The sequence below is a fragment of the Petaurus breviceps genome, unplaced genomic scaffold, assembly GCF_028583685.1.
Source record: "Petaurus breviceps papuanus isolate PSGF00001 unplaced genomic scaffold, PetGlider_PUasm1.0 103, whole genome shotgun sequence".
Taxonomy (NCBI): domain Eukaryota; kingdom Metazoa; phylum Chordata; class Mammalia; order Diprotodontia; family Petauridae; genus Petaurus; species Petaurus breviceps.
This window is the reverse complement of record NW_027185588.1, coordinates 197,168-216,742: the sequence shown is the minus strand read 5'-3', so window position 1 is coordinate 216,742 and position 19,575 is coordinate 197,168. Positions and strand designations below refer to the sequence as shown.

The 19,575-nt window shown below is 51.7% G+C and overlaps 2 protein-coding genes across 2 annotated transcripts in view; one reads left to right on the top strand and one right to left on the bottom strand.

The window, feature by feature from the left end:
- Positions 1–6,494, bottom strand: part of NOC4L (nucleolar complex associated 4 homolog) — a 10,221-nt gene extending 3,727 nt beyond the window's left edge. The window contains exons 1-9 of the mRNA XM_069088910.1: positions 6,301–6,494; positions 5,557–5,677; positions 3,955–4,061; positions 2,801–2,908; positions 1,945–2,094; positions 1,436–1,538; positions 1,035–1,069; positions 850–900; positions 542–653 (exon numbers count right to left, since the gene is read on the bottom strand). Of these exons, the coding sequence (XP_068945011.1) occupies positions 542–653; positions 850–900; positions 1,035–1,069; positions 1,436–1,538; positions 1,945–2,094; positions 2,801–2,908; positions 3,955–4,061; positions 5,557–5,677; positions 6,301–6,405 (892 nt within the window). The 5' untranslated portion in view covers positions 6,406–6,494. The remainder of the gene's footprint in view (positions 1–541; positions 654–849; positions 901–1,034; positions 1,070–1,435; positions 1,539–1,944; positions 2,095–2,800; positions 2,909–3,954; positions 4,062–5,556; positions 5,678–6,300) is intronic.
- Positions 6,483–19,556, top strand: DDX51 (DEAD-box helicase 51). The gene is made up of 16 exons (XM_069088780.1): positions 6,483–6,620; positions 12,084–12,457; positions 12,608–12,735; positions 12,976–13,126; positions 14,139–14,284; positions 14,472–14,543; positions 15,180–15,286; positions 15,767–15,875; positions 16,156–16,301; positions 16,662–16,857; positions 17,034–17,149; positions 17,236–17,352; positions 17,639–17,740; positions 17,877–17,940; positions 18,132–18,266; positions 18,862–19,556. The coding sequence occupies exons 1-16, from the start codon at positions 6,598–6,600 to the stop codon at positions 18,886–18,888; spliced, it is 2,013 nt and encodes a 670-aa protein (XP_068944881.1). The 5' UTR covers positions 6,483–6,597; the 3' UTR covers positions 18,889–19,556.
- The last annotated feature ends 19 nt before the right edge of the window (positions 19,557–19,575 follow it).

The window sequence follows — 19,575 nt, the reverse complement described above, 5'->3', positions numbered from 1 at the left end:
ACCTGCCCAGACATCCAGATAGCCCACCCCCAGATATCCACACAACCTGCCCCCAGACATCCAGACAGCCCAACCCCCAGACATCCAGACAACCTGCCCCCAGACATCCAGACAGCCTGCCCCTAGACATCCACAGAACCTGCCATCCAGAAATGCCCCTAACTGCCCCCAGATATAAACAATAAAACAAACTGATACTTCTATAACATTTAGGTCCACAAAGCACCTTCCATGTATTATCTCCTTTGTTCCTCACAACCCTCCAAGGCAAGCACTTACACTATCATCCCCTTCTCACACATAACAATCCTGAAGGTTCAGAGAGGGGATGTGATTTGCCTGTGGTCCCACGGCTGCTATCAGAAGCAGGATTAGAATCCAGGCCTTCCTGACTCCAAGTCCCGCACTCATAACACGAAGCCACTCAGCCCCTCAAACACACTTTCTGACCAAGAAAGACACACGCTCTCCTTGCAGACTCATGGACACGGCCACCCCACCCCAGCCTGCTACCCCGCCACTGCCACGCCAAGCCTTGTACCGATATTGTAGGCATTCGTGAGGAAGTCAATCATGAGGCTGGGCTGGCTCATGTGGGGCAGGACGGAGTCATGCATGATCATGAGCACCTTCTTATAGAGGCTGACAGGCAGCTGCAATGGGGACAACACCAACGTCTAGGCTGCCCAACGGCTCCCCGATCCCGCCGTGCTCTGGGCCCCAGCAGCACTGGAGCGATGCGGCCAGAGACAAGGAGCAGACAACCCCAAGCCCCAGCCCCAGCCCAAGCCCCCCCACACCTTCATAAGGAACCCCCAGCCCACCCCCAACCCACAGCTTCAGTCCTACCTTGTGCTTCAGAAAACTGAACCACATCTTCTCAAAGACATGTTTGTGCTCCTGAAACACAAGGACAGGGCAGCAGCTCAGAGGGTCTCACTCCCCAAACTCTACTGCAGGGAAAGTGGGACAAACAGCCCAGACATACTGCTGCGCATGGCGGTCCCCTGGTCCCTCCTCTCCCAAACCGTTACCTTCAGCTGAGTGACCTTCCACTTCTCCAGCATCTCTGCAAGAAAACGAGATGCGGGAAGCTTAAATTCAAAAGCTGACAAAGTGTCCTAAGAGTCCCGACAAGCAGCAGCCACTGGGGGAGAACACAACTTGGGACCCCACCAAGCCCTTATTTCTCCTTCCATATGACCTAGGCATGTGACTCAGGTAGGACTCTCAAGGCCTCATTGAGCTCACATAAAATGACAATGTTCTCAAAGCTGATTGATGGAGGGTCCTTCCCAGGAGAACAAAAGCCTTTCATGCTCACTTCTCCTCTGCCTCTTCCCAAACCAAGGACAAGCCCCTTCACCACTCAAAACTCAGGCCCAAGGTATAAACTCTTCCTACGGGCTCCCTCCCTCTTCCTAAAGACCCTCACCTTTATGCTTCACATAGAAATTCGAGATGTCACTCTGCTGACGTGGTAGGCTCACAGCCGAGATCAGGGTGAAGGTGTTGTTCCAAAATGTGGAGGGAACACCCTGAGGGAAAGACAAAGTCACCAGACTGAAGAGGGCTGGGGCAAGTACCAGACCTCTCTATTTTCCTTCAACTCTAATCTGCATCCCTCTCCTGTGCTGATCACCCAAGCTCCTGGCTTCCTCCTCCCCCAACGCCAATACCACACCCTTGCTTGTGGCCTTCTAACTGCCAGCTCTTCGGAAAGGATGTGGTTCACAACAGCTGGAATTCAATCACCCTGGCTCTACCTCTCAGCCATGATCCCTTAAATGCAGTTATATACATAAGAGACCCAGGGCAAAAAAAACTACAAACCTAAAGAAAACTCAGATCAAATAAAGATCTGAACTAAGACTGAAACCATGGCCACGGAACCTTACGCCACGCTCATGACATTCAGAGGGAGCCCCACTAACCATCCATCACCTGTTGGTGTGTGTCTGTGACCCTGGCCACCAAATCCACAACAGCCTGCATCGTATGGTAACGGACATCATCATGTTCCAGGTACTCCTGGAACCTGGAGATCAGCAGAGATGAATCCACCTCTATTGGAATCAGGCCTTCCACTACAGACTAGGAGTCAAGAGAGGAGACAAAATGAGTGACCAACTCACTCTCTGAAAGGCCCCATGACCAACGGGAAACCTTCCTGCTTTCCTCTGAGCTGTCCTGCTGTGAGATTTGCTTTGAGAGGCTGGGGAGAAGGTTGGTGCTTTAGTTGTTTGCACTTGGGGAAGGGACAGAGACAGCCCCTTCCCTGGTCCCTTTATGGGCTAAAATGGGATAGGGAAGCATTTCAATCTCTCAGTCTCATTGGCAGAGATAAAAAGAATTTCAGGGGACTGCCTGCTTTGATCTGCAGTGTGTGTATAGATTTGATGAAGGAAGAAAGAAAAGGATCTGAATTCATTAAAACAATAAAGCAAATTTCCATTATTTCCTCTGGGATTATCTGAGAGTAACTTTTAATACCTGGTCAGCTCTCTACCCCCACCCCCACCCCCAATAGCTGGTATATGCTTAGAGAATACAAGCTAAATGAGGCTGAGCCAGACCACAAGGAAAAAGTGCTTCGCACACAGCACTCAATAAACACTTGCTGAATGAAGACTACACCAATACACACAACGTCCTGTAAAACCAAGCAAGTGATTTTTAAACTCTGTCCCACTACTTGCTTCTACAGCACCAATAATAAAAAACGAAGTCATCCTCATTTCCCCAGGCCTCCTCATAACAAAGATCCTGCCCCATTTAAGCGGCCCCACAAGCACCGTACCAAGAGGAGGCTTCGGGGGAACAGGTAGTTGCCTTCCCATTTGGATTTCTCCAGTGGGTGTGCCCCCTCTAGCTGCACAAACTTCATGAGTGTGCAAAGGGCCAGTTCCTAAAGACAGAGGGGAGAGAAGAGAGCATAGGTGAACACATGGAACCCAGAAGAGGGCCAGGGAGTGGGAAGCAGCCAGCGCCCAGCACACAGATCCTCTAAGCCCCATCGCTCAGCCCAGACCACAGTAAAGCTCACCCTCAGTAACAAGAACGGCTGCTTGGAGGAAAAGGGAAGGGTGTGTGTGTTCTTTATAACTAGCCTAACTTCCTTATACCAAGGTTCTAGCCTCCCCTTCTTATTTGGTCCTGGGTATGGATGGAGGGCTTGTGGTCAGCATGCTAGGTGGACTAAGGGAAGATGCAACTGGAATTCACTGCCCAGGATGACCCAGTGATGTTTTCAGTGCCGGGATTTGTAGTTATAATGATGTTTGTGCTAAAATGCAGAAACTGTCCTAAATCCCATTTAAGGGCATTTGAAATTATTAGGACAAATAGCTGTGTTCAGAAAAACAAAATAAGGCCCTTTCATTCAAAAGCTTCCAATGGGCCATAGCTTTGTTTGTGCTGCCTAACACTAGTTAGAGATAATTTGACACCTGCATTGCCTGTATCTGTTGGCTGTCAATGGCCTGGCCTGTTTCTTCTCATGTGGACAGCTCATGAGGGGGTGATATGCAAAGAGTCACATCCAATTCCATGTTTTCCACACTTGGGCCTTAAAAAGTCAGTCTCTAAAAATCATGCTCCAAGTTTCTGAGAGTGAGAGCAAGAGCAAGAGCAAGAGAGAGAGAGAGAGAGAGAGAGAGAGAGAGAGAGAGCAGTAGGAAGTCCAGTGGGAAATGATCCGTTCCAGAACAACGAGAAAAATGCTCTGAACCCACTAAGTAGAGTGGGAAGTCACATGGGCCCACGTCTTCTATCCCACCCACCCCACCCTCCAACCCACGCACCCATTTGAGGTCCAGGCACTGGCGGTTTTGTACAGCTTTGCGGTTTAGCTAAAGATGCGTGGATAGTGAATGGAAGATGGGGGAGAGAGCATGAAGCAAAAGGCAATGATGGCAGAACCAAAGAATGCACCTCTCTACCTCCCAGACTTACCTTGACCTTGAAAGCTCGATGGCCCAAGAGCTCAGAGAGGCGGCCGCAGCAACTGTTATAGCGGTGTCTCATCCAGACCTTATACTTCCGAAGGGCACTGCCCGAACCTGGGGAGAAGCATTTTTCTGACCTAGAAAAAGTTCTCTCCCAACCTATATTCCAACCAACATGTACTCCTCAATCCCCGACAGGGAACAGCTCAAGCTCAAGGCAGAGTCTAAGAAATCACTCCAGCCACACTAGGGTAAAGCTCCACAAGCACATTCCAGATTTCCCCAGCAGCCTCCCTAGTATTCACTTGAAGACAACATTCATGAGGGTCCTAGGCCCAAAGGCTACAGCCAAACCTGTACAAGACTGTGTAGTTTCTGGTTTTTTTACAGGACAAGTGATCACCTTCTCTCCTCCAAAAATACCACAAAATATATTCTGAGGTCAATGAGGGAAAGGACTTTTGATTACTATGAGGTATATAACTTTTCTTAAAAAAAAAAAAAAGGATATTAGACTTGGAAGTCAGAAGACCTGGATTGGAGTCCTGACTGGGCCACTTATATTATCCCTGTGATTCTAGGCAAGTCCCTTAACCTTTGTGACACTCAGTCTCCTCTTTTGGAAAATGGGGACCATACATCACAGAGCTGCTACAAAGAAAGTCCTTAAACAGTTATAGAAATGTCACAGAATCACAGGCATCATAAAGAAGGGGCCAAACTGAGCATGATACTGTGCAGTCTGATCCCCCATAAGCTGTACTCCACAAGCAGCATGGCAATACTGTCTTTACTGGAAGATCTCTAATAACCTTCTTCCCAGGCAGCCCACCTAGAGACAATTCTAATTGTTACTGGGATTGTGCCTTACATCAAGTCTAAATCTGTGTCTGCCTCTGCACACTGCCCTAGGTCTAACACCTGGGACCCCAAGGAATCACTGACATCCAATTACATGGCACGTTACAGTTGGCAAAGGGATCTCTCTATCAATATATCCATGAATCAGCTCAGTCCAGACCACAGTGAAGATCGCCCTCAGTAACAAGAACAGCTGCTTGGGGGTAAAGGGAAGGGTGTGAAGGCAGATGCAACTAGCCTAGCTTCTTTATACCAAGATTCCAGTCTCCCCTTCTATGGTCCTAAGTGTGCATGAAGGGCCTGTGGACTGGGGTACTGTGCTGGGTGGACTAATAAGATGCCACTGGAATTCACTGCACAGGAGGACCCAAGCATGTTTTCAGGGCTTCCTCCCCACCACCTTGTGAGCCAGGCACTAGTCAGCATTATCCCCACTCTACAGGCCCGGAGAAGGAAAGGGTCTCACTCAGTGACAGGGGCTCGTGTCAAGAGACAAGATTTGACGCTAAGCCCAGGCTTAGTATCTCTTGACTCTCCCCCACTCCCCCTAAATCTTCTCTTCTCCAGGCTGAACAGCCCAGGTTCCTTCAGGAGATTCTTGCAGGGCAGCATCCAAGGGCATTGACCATCTTGACTGCCCAACCCTCCTCCGGACCATCTCTAGCTTTATACCGTCCTTCCTAATGAAAGCGGCAGGGGCTGGGGATAAGGAACCCCCGGCGCCCTCCGCAGGCTGGGGCATGCTCACCTGCCATGGCTGCGTCCTCTTCAGGGAGGTGACCCACGAAGAGCTCACCTCGCTCCAGCAGGGCCCCGAAGAGCCGGCTGCAGGTGTGGACGGCGCTGAGGACGTCATCTTCCTCTTCACTCTGGGGGGCAGAGGGGGGCAGAGGTCAGCAGCAGCTGCGCTGCTCCCCAACAGGTGAGAACTCACTGCAGTCAGCTAAACCAAAACTTAAGCGATCCTCTTGGGCTACACACAGCTCAAAATGCGATTTCCTAAGCTATAAACTGTGCGTGGCTCAAGATTCACTGAGGTCATTTATGCTAAGAACGGGGCGGCTGGCGGGGCGCCCCAGTGCACAGAAAAGCCTCCTCTTCAGCCTCGGACACTGCCTGGCTGTGTGACCCTGGGCAAGTCACCTAGCCCTGCCTGCCTCAGTTTCCTCTTCTGTAAAATGAGCTGGAGGAGGAAATGCCAAATCGCTCCAGTGTCTTTGCCAAGAAAATCTCAAGGGGGTCAATGACTGGACTGAGACGGGACTGAACAGGAAAAAGATAACAGCTTTAGCACTAAGAGATTCTCTAGGCTACGATCAGCTTAAAACACTGCCTGGAGGCTTTAGGAGCCTAACACCGCGCCAGGGCTGGGGGTCACCGAGGGTTTTCAGGATTTCCTTTGGGGGAGGGCTCCACACGCTCCCTGGGCTGGGTACCCCCCCCCCGCAGGGCGCCCCGCCCCCTCGGGCCTCTCACAGCGCTCCCCCCGCACCTGCAGCACCCCTAGGATGTCGAACACAGCGTTGGCGCCGCTCCGGCTCTTCAGGGCGGCCTCCAGCCACCGGCCCAGCTCCGCCGCCGCAGACTCCGACTCCATGTGGCCCGCCGGACGAAGAATTGAGACTCGCGTGGGCGGAAGAAGGGGAGTGGGTGGGGCGAGGGGAGCCGGCTCCGCCCCTTCTCGTCTCCGGCAGCGCCGGCGCGCGTCGTGACGTCATCTCCCTGCGCCCGAAGCCCTGTGCAGAACCTCTGGAGCCGCGTGGGGGGAGCGCCGGGGCCAGGCCGAGCGATGGCGCTCTTCCGGATCGCCAGGTAAGTAGGGCGCGCTGCTGGGCTCACTCCGGGCGAGTCCGGCGCTGTGGGTTCAGGGCTGCGGCTGTCGCCAGGAACGTCCGGGACCCTTCCCTGTTACTGGTCCCCCACCATCACCCCTCCACGTTGGGGGAGGGGGCGGAGTCAGGGAGGAGAAGGAGCTGAGGCTGGGGAGAGGGAGAAGGGAGTGTGCAGGGACGGGGAAATGGGCGGAGCTGAGGAGAAGGGGTGGGCCAGAGAGGGAGAGAGATGGGGTAGGGACTGGACGGGCGGGGCCGAGGTGCGCCAGAGACTTACGTAAGCATATCTAGCTACCCATAGGTTAAAATTTATTAACATTATTTAATAATGCCAGAGAGGGGGCCGGTAGGGGCAGGGATGGGAAAGGGGGTGGGTCTGGGGAGAAGGGGCGGGGTCGGGTAGGGGGGGACTAGTCAGGGCGGGGCTAGAGAGGGGACCAGTAGGGGCAGGAATGGGAAAGGGGCGGAGCTGGAGAGAAGGGGCGGGACTAGAGAGGCTCCAGGCTCTGCCCATTCACTGGGTCGCCTGCCATGCCTTGGGCAGGGGGCTTCACTTCCCTGGGCCTGGGTTTCCTTGCGTGCAAATGGAAGGAATCAGACTGGATGGCCTCCAAAGTCTCCTTTAGCTCCGACAGCCTCTGTAGCAGAGAGAGGTTATGGTTAGACTGGTTTGGGGGTTTGGGATGGATGAGGACGTGAAGAGCGAGGCAGCCAGGAGTGAAGAGGGATGGGGAGGTGGAAGAGAAAGGAGTTGTGACCGACGCAGCTAGGGCTTGTCACTCTAGGGTATCTTTCGCCCTGGTCAGGGGGGGAGGATGAGGACTCCATGCGCAGAGACAGGAGAGTTAGGAGGAGGGTCGGGTTTGGAGGGAAGATGATGCATTTAGTTAAAGGCACGTTGAGGCTAGCCTGAAGAAGAGGAGCGTGAGAGCATGATGACCGGCTGGGAGTATTTGCAGGAGGGATTTGTCTTATGCTGCTCGGCACTGAGCAGAGAATGAGGCAGAACCCGTGAACCTTTAGGGAGAGGCAGGCTGCCCTTTGGTGTCAGGATTAGAGCCGTCCCCAGGGGCATAGATCGCCTCAGGAGGTGGTGGGTCCCTCTCGCGGGACATCTCCAAGGAAAGGCTGGATGAGTGGCATCAGGGGTGGTGGAGGCAGGAGGGCAGGGCTCTTGTTTAGATACAGCTTGGACTTGATGGCTTCTGAGGTCCCTTCCACTCTGTGAACCAATGTTATTAAGTGTGAGGTGCTACAGGGACATCTGGGAGGAGATGCCCAATAATGATCATTTGGAAATAGGACTCTCGGATTCAGAAGAATGGTTGGGGCTTTAAATGTTGAATTAGGAGTCATCTGCAGAAGAGGTCAGAGGTAAAATTATAAGGAGGCAGCTGGGTGTATAGTGGAGAGAATTCTGGTCACTGGACCTGGGTTCAAATCCCATCACTTGTGTGACCTTGGGCATGTGACTTTACCTTTCTGAACCTCAGTTTCTTCATCTGTAAAATGAGGAAGTTGAACTAGATGGCCTTTGGTCCTTTCCAATGCTAGATCTTAGTGGAAGCCAAGGGAATTTATAGAGAGAAGTAGACCAAAGGCCAGCTTTGGGGACCATCTACCATAAGCACATAGGACACAGAGAATGAGATGTCCATGTTCCAGAAACCAAGGGAGGAGAGAAGATGGAGAAAAGCCAGGAGAGCACACAAGCATCAAATGCTACTGAGAGGTCAGAGGAGGAAAATGAGGTCATGTGATAGAAACAAAGCTCATTGGACCAGGGGGTCTTGGCTTTGCACCACCCGATAATGTTGGTAGGTCTCAGTCCTTGTCAAGCCCTCGGTTTCCTCATCTAGAACAGAATGGAGATAAGGAGGATATCCAGACAGAGGGATCCAGGGAAATGCAAGGAAGGAGTTGGAACGTTAGGGAAGGCTTTATGGAAGAGTCTCCCAGGAGGGCCTTGAAGGAACAGAAGGATTTCAGCAGGGGGGAATGGAGAACGGGAGGTGGCTGATAGGCCAGCATCCTGGCAGCTTCTCCTCACCCTCACCCACAGCAGCCATTCAGTAGCCAGGCCCCGTCCCTTCTGTCTAGTGCCCTTTTCTCCACACACAGTGCCAGCCCTCCCAATTCAGGCCCACATCCCTTTTCCCCTTAGACTAACTGGCCTTCTGTAATGTAATACCAAGCAAAGGCAACTTCCCAGGTTCAAAATACCAGCATAGGTGCTCTCTATTTTATTCAGTGACAAATCAAGAACAGAGAAGATCAAAACATGACATCATTCAAAATACAGCATTTACTAAGTGTGATTAAATAATCTCCAAGTACTACCCCAACCTCAGGACCTTCCAATCATTCAATCAATTACAAAGTCTCTGTTCTAAATACTTCTCCACCCCTAGGCTATACCTTAATTAAGTCCACCACAAAACCCCTCTTCTCAAATGGAGATTATTTTCCAAACATAGGTAAAGTACCTTCATTTGTCAATCACGGAGCACAATAAGGTCAAAAGTTCCCCACCTCCTGGATCACAATTGAATCTACCCCAGAGTTACATCAAGTTTAAACACAGCACTTAATACCCAAATGGAGCTCTTTTCTTCATCTTGACACGAGGCAAGTTCTCAGCAATCTTAGTTCCTGGGGAGACAAGGCTTAGCAAGGCCATAAGATACATTGCCAGTCCCTTCATGAATTTGTCCTCTGTCTGTAGAACAGTCCTAGAACCCCTGAACACATTAGCAAAGCCCTCTCCCAGGATTTCTGTAAACATACAACAAGAAAATCCTTCTTCAGGGCTTCTGAACCAACAGAAAGGCTCCCAGACCCCTGCAACAACAGTACTGTCCCTCACCAGTGGACAGTATTCATTCTGTCTGCAGGACAGTCTCCAGACCCCTGCAACAACAGCACTGTCGTTCACCAGTGGACAGTATTCATTCTGTCTGCAGGACAGTCTCCAGACCCCTGCAACAACAGTACTGTCCCTCACCAGTGGACAGTATTCACTCTCTGTCTGCAGGACAGTCGCAGGCCTTCTTAGCAAACAGCCAGGTTCCAGGACTTCTTCAACAAAAGGACAGTCTTTCACCAGTGGACAAATCTGGCAAAATAACATCAAAACAGACAGACAAAGTACCAGCAAAACAGCCATGTCTCCTCAGTCCTTGGCAGCTCAGGGGGCAGGTCTCAAAAGTCCAGGGCAATTCAAAGCGGCCACCAGCAATTCTCTTAGTCTCTCTCTCTCTCCACGAGGTGCAGCTTCCAAAAAAAAAATCTTCCGCCTCTCTCTAGTGTCTCTCCAAATCTATGTCACCAGCTCCTCCCAATTCAGGACTTTCTTTTCACATCAACAAGCCCATCCCACAGGTGGGATTAACAAACTCTGGGTTTTAACACAATCAATTTGAAAACCAAGCCAATACAGGGGAATCTTTAATTGCCATTACTATCACACCTTCTCACTTCCACTCTCTCTCCACTCCAATTCATCTTCTAAAGAGCTGCCAGAGTAATGTTCCTCATGTGCCAGTCCCGTGGCATTTTGTCTCTCCATTTATCCCCCTGGTACTTTCCCTGGAGTATCTTTTATAACCAGGGGGGCATATCATCCCTTAATGATTTACTTGCTCCCTGAGGATAGACTGCCATTTCTCCTCACGTGCCATGGCCCAGGCAGGCATGGATGGGCTATGACCTGCACTGACAGAGGGGATGCCCAGCTATATGAGAGCCACTGGGGCAATGCACACATCTGACCACTTCACTCCTCTGCTCAAAAACCTTCTGTGGCTCCCATTTCCTCCATGAGAAAATAAATACAGACTCCTTGGCCTGGCATTTAAGGCCTTCCACAAAATGGTTCCATCTTACCTTTCCAGCCTTATTTCATTCACCTTACCCTCCCCCCATGCACTTTCCCTTGCGAGTACATTGGACTACTGCCATGCAGATACCTAGCCTGTCCCTCCTCCGTGGCCAGAATGCCCCACTTCATCTCTACCTGTCAGGATCAACCTTTTCTTTCCAGTCTGAGCTCAGGTGTCAAGCCTTCCCTGATCCCCCTACCTGAAGTTCTCTCTCCCCAAAACTTTTCCCATGACATTTTGTCGCTCCTTTTGTCCCCGTGGTACTTTGCCTGGCGTATTTTTTTTTTAACCAATGGGGCATATGACTTCATGATTTACATGCTCCTTGAGGATGGAAACTGCCATCTTTCATCATTGTATTCCTCCCCTGTACCTCACACAGGGCTTGCTGCATAGTAGACACTGTCTTTGTTGAACTGAATCTAAAGGAGCTTTGTGGAGAGGAGTAGGGTGAAATGAATCTGGAAAACTAGATCCTCATGTTGGACATTGACATTGCACAAAGTGCCTGCCCTTCATGTCTCCTTTGACCCTGTAGCATCCTGGGGAGGTTAGTGCTACCCATGTTACACCTCACAGGTGAGGAAACTAAGGCCCAGGCATATCTGGTGACTTGCCTGTGGTCACCCAGTTTGCAAGTATTGTAGCTGAGATTCAAAGCAGAGTGTCCCCTTGCTCTAAGCCAATGCTGTCTCCTCCAAGGTGCCTTGAAAGACCTTGAAGGCTAGCCTGCAGAGATTGCATTTTGTTCCATAGACATTTGGGAGTCACTGAAGGCTTTGGAGCAGAAGAGTAGATGTGGTCAGCCCTGGGCACTTATTAGGTCACTTTGTCAACTGTATGAAGGATGGATTAGAAGGGGAAGAGGGTAGAGGCAAAGAGGCCCAGCTGGAAGACTGTTCTGTGGTCCAGGCAAGAATGTAGGAATGCGAACAAGTGGGAGAGGAGGGGCCAGATGTCAAGGTAAGACCGTTTGGACCTGATATCTGGTTGGATGTGGGCGGTAAGGAATAGGTATGGCTCCTTTACACTTCCAAGCCCTCCAGCCTAGAAAATGATGATCAAAGGGGCCCAGAGAGCCTCAGAAGTGGCCTGGTACCAAGAACTTCACCTTGGCCCTGGAGTCAGGCCACTAAGGCTTCAGGCCCAATTAACTGATTGCCAGCAGGACCCTGGGCAAGTCTTCTTACAACTTGGAGCTTCACTTTCTTCCCCTAAAACGGGGGTGTTAATCTTCACACACACTATCTTAGAGGATTGTCGGGAGGATGTATTTTATAAATGAATATTATTAGATCGTCCTAGAATTCTCTGTGTTTGAAGGTCATGGGTTTAGTTGTGAATTAGGTGTAATTGGATTTATTGCTATAACTTTATGGTTGAATTTAAGTTTATGACAATTTATTTGAAAATAAAAGATGTGGGGAAAAAATTATGGTCAGAGGAGAGCAACAATTGACTGGATAGTGCCAAGGAAATAAGAATGCTTCTCTCCCCACCCCCACAACCCAAAGGGATCCTGGGCTCAGGGCCTAGCCCAGGCACTATTTTCTTTATGCTAGATATGAGGAACAAGAAAAATCGAGTAGTACTGAGGACCAAGCCCAGGTGCTCTTGCAGAGGCTTCAAATTCAAGCCCGGGAGCGGCAGCTGAAGAAGCAAAAGCAGCAGGAGGCCAAGGCTGAGACCAGCTCCCCTGGGGACAAGACCCCAGGACCCATTGGGCCTACAAAAACTAGCCCGAGTTTTCCAGCCCCAGAAGAACCTAAAAGAAAAGCCAAGAAGAGGAAACGGCGGGATGGAAGCCCCCACGGGTTAGAAAAGTCAGAATCAGGGACAGACCCTGAGTCCAGCCAAAAAGGGACCAGCAGCCCCGGAAAACCAAAGGGAAAGAAGAAAAAGAAAACAGGGAAGAAGAATCCAGAAGCTGCTGCAGGTGAGAGAAACACCACCCAAAATGGCTCCGGAAAGCTAGGATTACAGCGTGAGCAACATTCATGACACTCACAGGCTACACATGTCATAGAGAAGGATTGATACCATTTATGTCTCTCACACCCCCTCACCCCAATTCTCCCTTTTTCAGGTAAAAGCAGTGAAGAGCAGGGAGAAGAAAAGGGCTTGACAGGTGCCTCCGAGCCCTTGGGAGAGGCCAGTGAACCCCAGCACAGCGCGCTCATTCTGGGAGTGCCAGACAAGAAGACCCTTCCAAAGGTAGGCCAGTGACATGGCACCCGTTCTCACGTCCAGGATGTCACGTTCTACTCCCAGCACAGTTCTGGCCTTTGCCAAGGGTCTCCTGGTTTTAGCCAGTGAAGTGAGGTTTGCGGGTGATGGTGCTAATTTGGTGAAGAGTCTCTGATACAGGGAGTAGGAGGGTGCCTGTTAACCCTGTCCCTGGTCTGGGCTTTATTTCCTACACCCTCCTTTACTGGTCTCTCACTTTTTTCACAGGTCCAGCCTTTCTTACCCAAATGGCTTGCAGAGCCCAGCCGGGTCCAGAAGAGCGTCAAAGATGACCTCATTCCAATCCAGGATATTCCTGGAATCCATCCTTGCCTACAAAAGAAATTAAAGACCAACGGCATCTTGTCCTATTTTCCAGGTAGCCCCGACGCTAGGATCTGCTCCTCAGCAGCAAGGGCCCCCCTCAGCCTACTGTTTCCAAAGTGGTAGCCCCTAGACCTACAAAATACTGTCCTTCACACCCTGACATTCTTCTCTGAGACCTCAGGTTTTCTCTTATGGAAAAGTAAGACTCCACACAGCTGCTTTACCTCCCCTGAAAACACAAGTGGCAGTCTGAGGCAGCCTTGACCTCTCTCCCTTTGGCTGGCCAGTGTCTTAGTGGCCATGGCAGCCTCAAAACCTGCAGTGTGGGGGCAACTAGGTGGCACAGTGAATAGAGCACTGGCCCTGGAGCCAAGAGGACCTGAGTTCAAATCCAGCCTCAGACACTTAACACTTATTAGCCATGTGACTTTGGGCAAGTCACTTAACCCCAATTGCCCTGCCTTCCCCCCTCCAAAAAGCAAAAAAAAACAAAACAAAACCCCTGCAGTGTGGTGCAAGAGAGAGTCCCTGGAGTGGGGGCCCTGATCCAAAAGGATATCATGGAGGCAATATGAGCCTGGGCAGAGGAGACAAGGTGCTTGTGTCTCTTCTGGCCCTAATGGTGTTCCCCTCATACTCCAGGGCCAGTTGGACATGGGCCTTCTCTCCATCAGGCTGGAGCAGTAGGTTGACCTTGGCCACATCAGCATCTTACAACGTCTTTGCCAGCCACTTGATCTGATGCTCCTTGGCCTTCAGTCTGGGTTTCAGTCCGGCTTGTCCTGTATAGACAGGAATGGCTATGGTGATGTCCATCCTTAGAGAGGTGTGGCATGATGTAATATTGGTTCCCCTCCAACATTTAAAAGCAGTGGGACAGGCACCACATCACAGAACCTCTCTAGTCCACAATCTGTTTCCCTAAAACAGTGGTACTGTTACCTATAGTGCCTGCTTTGTGAGAATCATAGGAGATGGGCTGTATTTACAGCACCTGTAGACAGGGAAGTATCAGCTTTTGTTTCTGTTGTCTGAGCTGCCGTGTTGTTCTCTGCTCTGTCCAGTTCAGGCAGCCGTGATTCCTGCCCTCCTGGAGAGTGCATCCCATGGGTTCCTGGTGGGGAGGGGTGGCTACCAGCCCAGTGACATCTGTGTGTCTGCTCCAACAGGCAGTGGAAAAACACTGTCCTTTGTCATCCCTGTGATCCAGGTACACTGATTGGGACAGAGGGGCAAGGAGCTCTGCTAGTCCAGGGGGATCTGCTTCCATGGGGTTGGTGAATTCTTCCTGGCCTCAGGCCCTGACTGAACAGGGAAGAGCCCAGCTGGGGGGTCACCCAAAGGGCAGCCTCTCTGAGGGACTTGGGCTGAAGAAGCCCCTCTGGATATGTCCCCAGGTCCTATTGGAGCGGGTAGTGTGTCATATACGGGCGCTGGTAGTGCTGCCAACGAAGGAGCTGGCCCAGCAGGTTGGTGGTCCTTCGTTTTCTCTGTTTTTTGTGGTGCCTCAGGACAGGCGACTCCAGACTCTGGCTGGAGCCATTGGCTCAGAAGTCCTTCCTCCCTCCATTGCAAGGGTTCTTAACCTGGGCTCTGTAGGCCCCCAACTCCCTTGGGGCTCTACGGGTAGGTTTCAGGGGGTCCCTGAAGTTGAATGGGAAAAAGATACAGTTTTATTTCAATATCATTGATTTCCATTACAATCCTGTGTATCTTATTTTATGCTCTAAAAATATTGTGAGAAGGGAAGGCTTCACCAAACTCCCAAAGGCATTCATGTCATAGGCTCTTACTCTCCCTGCTTGTGGCATCATGCGGATGGCCATTTGTGGAGGGAGCTGAATCCTAGTAGCATTTGTCTTCAGGGGGTATTGTGCCCGCAGAGCCCAGCTGCTGCCCCTGCTACCCCTGCCTAGCTCTCATTCACAATCCCCTTTTGGGGACACTAGATCTTAAGCTAGTCCATCCCTCAACGGCTTGGTACTGGGCACTGAACTGGGTGCTGGAGGTGTGGAGGAAAGATTAACAGACCCTGTTTCAAGTAGCTCCCTTAGAGAGATGATCCTAGATGCTTGCTAGTGCCGAACTCTGTTGCTTCCCTTCAGGTGAGCAAAGTGTTCAACGTGTATGCCAACGGCACGCCTCTACGTATCACCCAGATCACTGGGCAGAAATCTCTAGCGAAAGAACAGGAGATCCTTGTCCAGAAGACGTAAGTTTTATTGCATCTGTGCTGACTTCTTGTGTCAGGCCCTTTGGATTCGTGGAGCTAGCCCTTTGTGGTTGATGTTGGCCAGCCATGTTCAGCATGTCCCTGGCCTTTTCAGCTCCAAAAAATGAGTTTCTAGCACCCAGCTCCCTGCCTCTCATCCCTTGAACAATGCCTACACCCTCCCCACAGCAGGAGGTTGCCCCTTGTGTGGTCCATCTCACAAGAGACCCACCTGGTCTTTCTCCCACATTAAACACGCTCCTCTGTGTCCATGGCCCTGTTGCCAATGCCAGACCCCTTTGGGACTCCCAGTGGCTGTTGTGAGACCTCTGAAAGAAGGTGTTTAGATTGTGCCTCTTCAGGGAGATGTTCAAGGCTAAAGTGGCCCTTCAAGGCTAGTGGGGAGGAAGAAGGAAGTTCCTCCCATCTTGAACCAGGCTTGGCACACCAGAGTTACAGTGGTGTTGTATGGTGTTGCAGGGACTCTGGGTACTGCAGCCTGGCAGACATTGTTGTGGCCACCCCTGGCCGGCTGGTGGACCACATTGATCAGACACCAGGCTTTAGCCTCAGGCAGTTGCGTTTTCTGGTAAGTCAGCCTGCCCGGGACCTGCCCTGTCAGCTACAGACCTAGCCTGGGTCAGTGCCTGGGCATCTGCTGAATGGGGTGGTCTAGCTGAGTATAATGACCAGAGTGGCCACTGGGGCACTGAAGACAGTATTCTCTATTGGTTGTTTGCTGGGGGGGAAGGCATGGGGTGACCAGGGGACCTTGGTGTTTATAAGCTGCAGCTTTCCTGGGAGCAGGGGCCTGTCAGTCAGGAGCTTCCCCAGAGTTCCTCTGAGCATGGCCACCCACCACTCTACAGATCATTGATGAAGCCGACCAAATGATTGACAGCATGAACCAGTCCTGGCTGCCACGGGTGGTGAAAGCTGTTTTCCAAGGTGACAGTGCTCCAGGCTCCATCCCACTCCTCCAGAGGGTGGAACCCCAAGTTATAACTGCTGCCAGGTACTGGAACTGGACTGGATTTTCTCCACCCACTAATTGTTACCCCATCCTACCAACCACTCCTAAGGAGAATGGGACCATGATCGGCCATTTCTGTTGAATGAAGGTTGTCACCCTTCCCCTTTCAGAAAGGAGCCAGGCTAGTGAGGAGAGACGAAGGGAAAAGGTTCATGTGCCAGCCAGCCATCTCGCCCTGCTTGGGATGGGTATTTCCTTTTTCAGTGTGGGGGGGACTTAGGAGAATGACCCAGAAGAACAAGGATAGGCAGTGCTGCTATCTCCAGACCCAGCAGGCAGTGGACAGCTGATAGATAGCATCCTTCCACACCGCACATGGACACTCTGCTCTGTCCCTTTCAGCACGAGCCAGCCTCAGATGCCACTCCAGAAGCTGCTGTTCTCAGCCACACTGACCCAGAATCCTGAGAAGCTTCAGGCGTTGGGCCTCTACCAGCCCCGGCTCTTCTCCACTGGCCTGGAGAGCCAAGGATCCACAGCTCAGCCAAGGACTGAGCAGGCCGGGGAGGGGAAGTATACCTTCCCTGCAGGGCTCTCGGTGAGAGTGGGGCCTCCCGGGGCCCAGGGAAGGATCCCGAGGGGAAGGAGTGAGGGGCAGAGGCTGGCTGCCCTGGCAGGGCCCCAACTTAGAAGAGTGGGGGTTATAGCCAGCTCTGCAGCTTCCCAGCAGGTCATCTCATGGGTCTTATCAGGCTCTCTCTGTGTCTTCCACAGCATTTCTATGTGCCCTGCACCCTCAACTCCAAGCCACTGGCCATCCTGCACTTGATACGGAACATGAAGTTCTCCCGGGTTCTGTGCTTCACCAACTCCCGGGAGCACTCCCACAGGTGAGGGCCAGAAGGCACAGCCAAGGTCACAGGAGGTGCCCTGGGGTGAGTATTCCCCACTGAGCATCTCCTTCCCTTCTCTCCAGGTTGTTCCTGCTGGTCAAAGCCTTTGGGGGGGTTCCTGTGGCTGAATTCTCCTCCAGGTTAGGGCCTGGCCAGAGGAAGATGATCCTGAAGCAGTTTGAACAGGGCAAGACTCATCTGTGAGTATTATGAAAGGAGGGGGCTGGAGGATCAAGGGCAGAGAGCAGAGAAGGGTTGGGCCTGCAGAGAACTGGCTGCTAGGCTGGGGGCTGTTGGAATGCAGGTACCTGCTTGGCTCTGTTCATTTGCTGTTTGTCCTTCAACTGGCAGCTGCCCTGGACCGCTCCACGAGGCAGCCCAGTGAGCTAGGCCTCTGCCAGGGGGTGCTTAGTGTCCAGCCTGGGAAGAGTGGGGCTGTGAGGTGGGGCAGATCAACCAGCATTTATTCTCTTGACCTCGTTACAGCCTGATCAGCACAGATGCCACTGCTCGAGGCATCGATGTGAAGGGAGTGAAACTCGTTATCAACTACGATGCCCCGCAGTACATCAGGACCTACGTGCATCGGTGAGGGGGTGTGGGGCCACTGGGGACACGGTATATCTGTCCCTCTTCCTTCAGACCCCAGTCTTCTGGGCGTTGTGGTTTTTGTGTTACTAACCTAAGCCCAGGGTACCTGCCTCCATGTTCTATCTGATTTCAGGGTTGGCAGGACAGCCAGAGCTGGGAACACAGGGCTGGCATTCACTCTACTCCTGAAAGTCCAGGTGAGCCCCGGACGGATACATGTCCTGTTCCCATCCCTGCTGCCTTCCCCACACATGCCCCCAACACAGTGTGTCAGGGCCCAGATCCTGGGAGGGAAGAACGTATTCCTAGTGGCTAGTTACCTATGAAGAATGGCTGGAAGGAAGGCTGACCCCAGTTCTCTACTGGCTGGAACTGTTCTCTTCCCCAGGAGCAGAGATTCCTTCAGATGCTGAGAGAGGCAAGAGCTCCAGAGCTGGGAAAGCATTTGATCCGGAGTGAGCACCTGAAGTCCCTGGTGCCTCAGTATGAGGAGGCGCTCTCTGAGCTCCAGAAAACCGTCTGGGTAAGGGCTCAGGGTGGGCATGTCGGGCCTTGATACCCCAGCTCTTCAGCAGCCATGGGGCTGACCAGCTCCCCAGGCCATGGGTGTGGGGAGTACAGCAGCCCCAGCTTCTCATGCCTGATAATGACCAAGTAAGCAGAGCCAAAGCAGGGACTTAGGCAGTGTACCTGAATGACACGCTTATTTTCTAGCATGCCTTTGGAAGTTTAACAATAGCCCAGCTGCCTAGGGCTAAGAGCTTTAACTACCAAGGTGTCCAAGGGCTGGGGTCCTAGGAGTTCAGCAAAAAAGGGAGCACAGACCCGTGGGGTGATGAATGCCTCAGGAGGCCGCATGAGGAGAGCCACAGAGACCGTGTATTCAGCACTGCTCAGAAAGAAGGGCTGGTCTTACCCACCTGGAAAAGGCCAAAACAGGAGAGGTAGCTCCCCAGGGAGAACCACCATCAAAGGCAGCAGGATTGGTCAGCAAACCCGTGGGGTTAGTCTCTGAGGCAGGAGAGTACCCCAATAGGCAATGCCCCCATCTCGAGCATGCTGCTCTGTGGAGACCTGATACCTGCCCTCTTTTCTCACTCTGGCTCTTTTCTTCACAGAACGAATGGAAACAAAAGAAGGCCTGAGCCTGGCAGGAGATGGATGGTGTGTACTGGGCTAAACCCAAGGAGGCATTGTGGGAACAGAACACAGAGCTGCTGATCCACTGGGCCTTGGGGACTTGTGTGTGCCTGCTGCCACAGATAGGTATGCTCTGAGGACTTCATCCCTGTCTGGAACTGCCTCCTGAAAACGAGCCACCGAGCCCAGTAACTGCTGGGCCACCAATCATAGTGGGGATGGGGTAGAACTTGATTTTAAAAAGAAAATGGAGTCTTCGTACTTGTTTCTATCAAAGCAAGTACTGAACTCAAGTGAAGAGAGAAAATGAGATGTATCCAGGCTGGTTCTGGATGAATGTAGAGAAGGGGACATTCATTCTCTTGGCCAAGTAGTAGCATATAGCCTGAATACCTAAACTTCAGATATCGGTGCTGCTGTGGGCCAGAGGTCACAGAGGTGGTCAGAACCTTCACAGAGACAAGGCCAAGGGACTTCAGAAAAAGACACCAGCACATCCATCCTAATGGAGATGAAGAGAAAGGACTGAGGCTGTCAGGCTGGATTCAAGTCAACTGTCAACCCATGTCAATAAATGCCTACCATGTGCAAAGAGTAGCAGGGGGAGGGGGAGGCAAATGTTGTTCCATCTGAGTAAATCCATGGGTGCCTCTAGGCTGTTTATTCATTACAAGTTTCTAAAATCATACATT

What these genes read in the sequence shown, in the direction of transcription:
- DDX51 (XM_069088780.1), top strand. Translation starts at nt 6,598, where the DNA reads ATGGCGCTCTTCCGGATCGCCAG. An exon ending in TTGTCATCCCTGTGATCCAG is followed by an intron (nt 14,285 to 14,471) that starts GTACACTGATTG and finishes ATATGTCCCCAG; the next exon opens with GTCCTATTGGAGCGGGTAGT. An exon ending in AGCTCCAGAAAACCGTCTGG is followed by an intron (nt 18,267 to 18,861) that starts GTAAGGGCTCAG and finishes TTTTCTTCACAG; the next exon opens with AACGAATGGAAACAAAAGAA.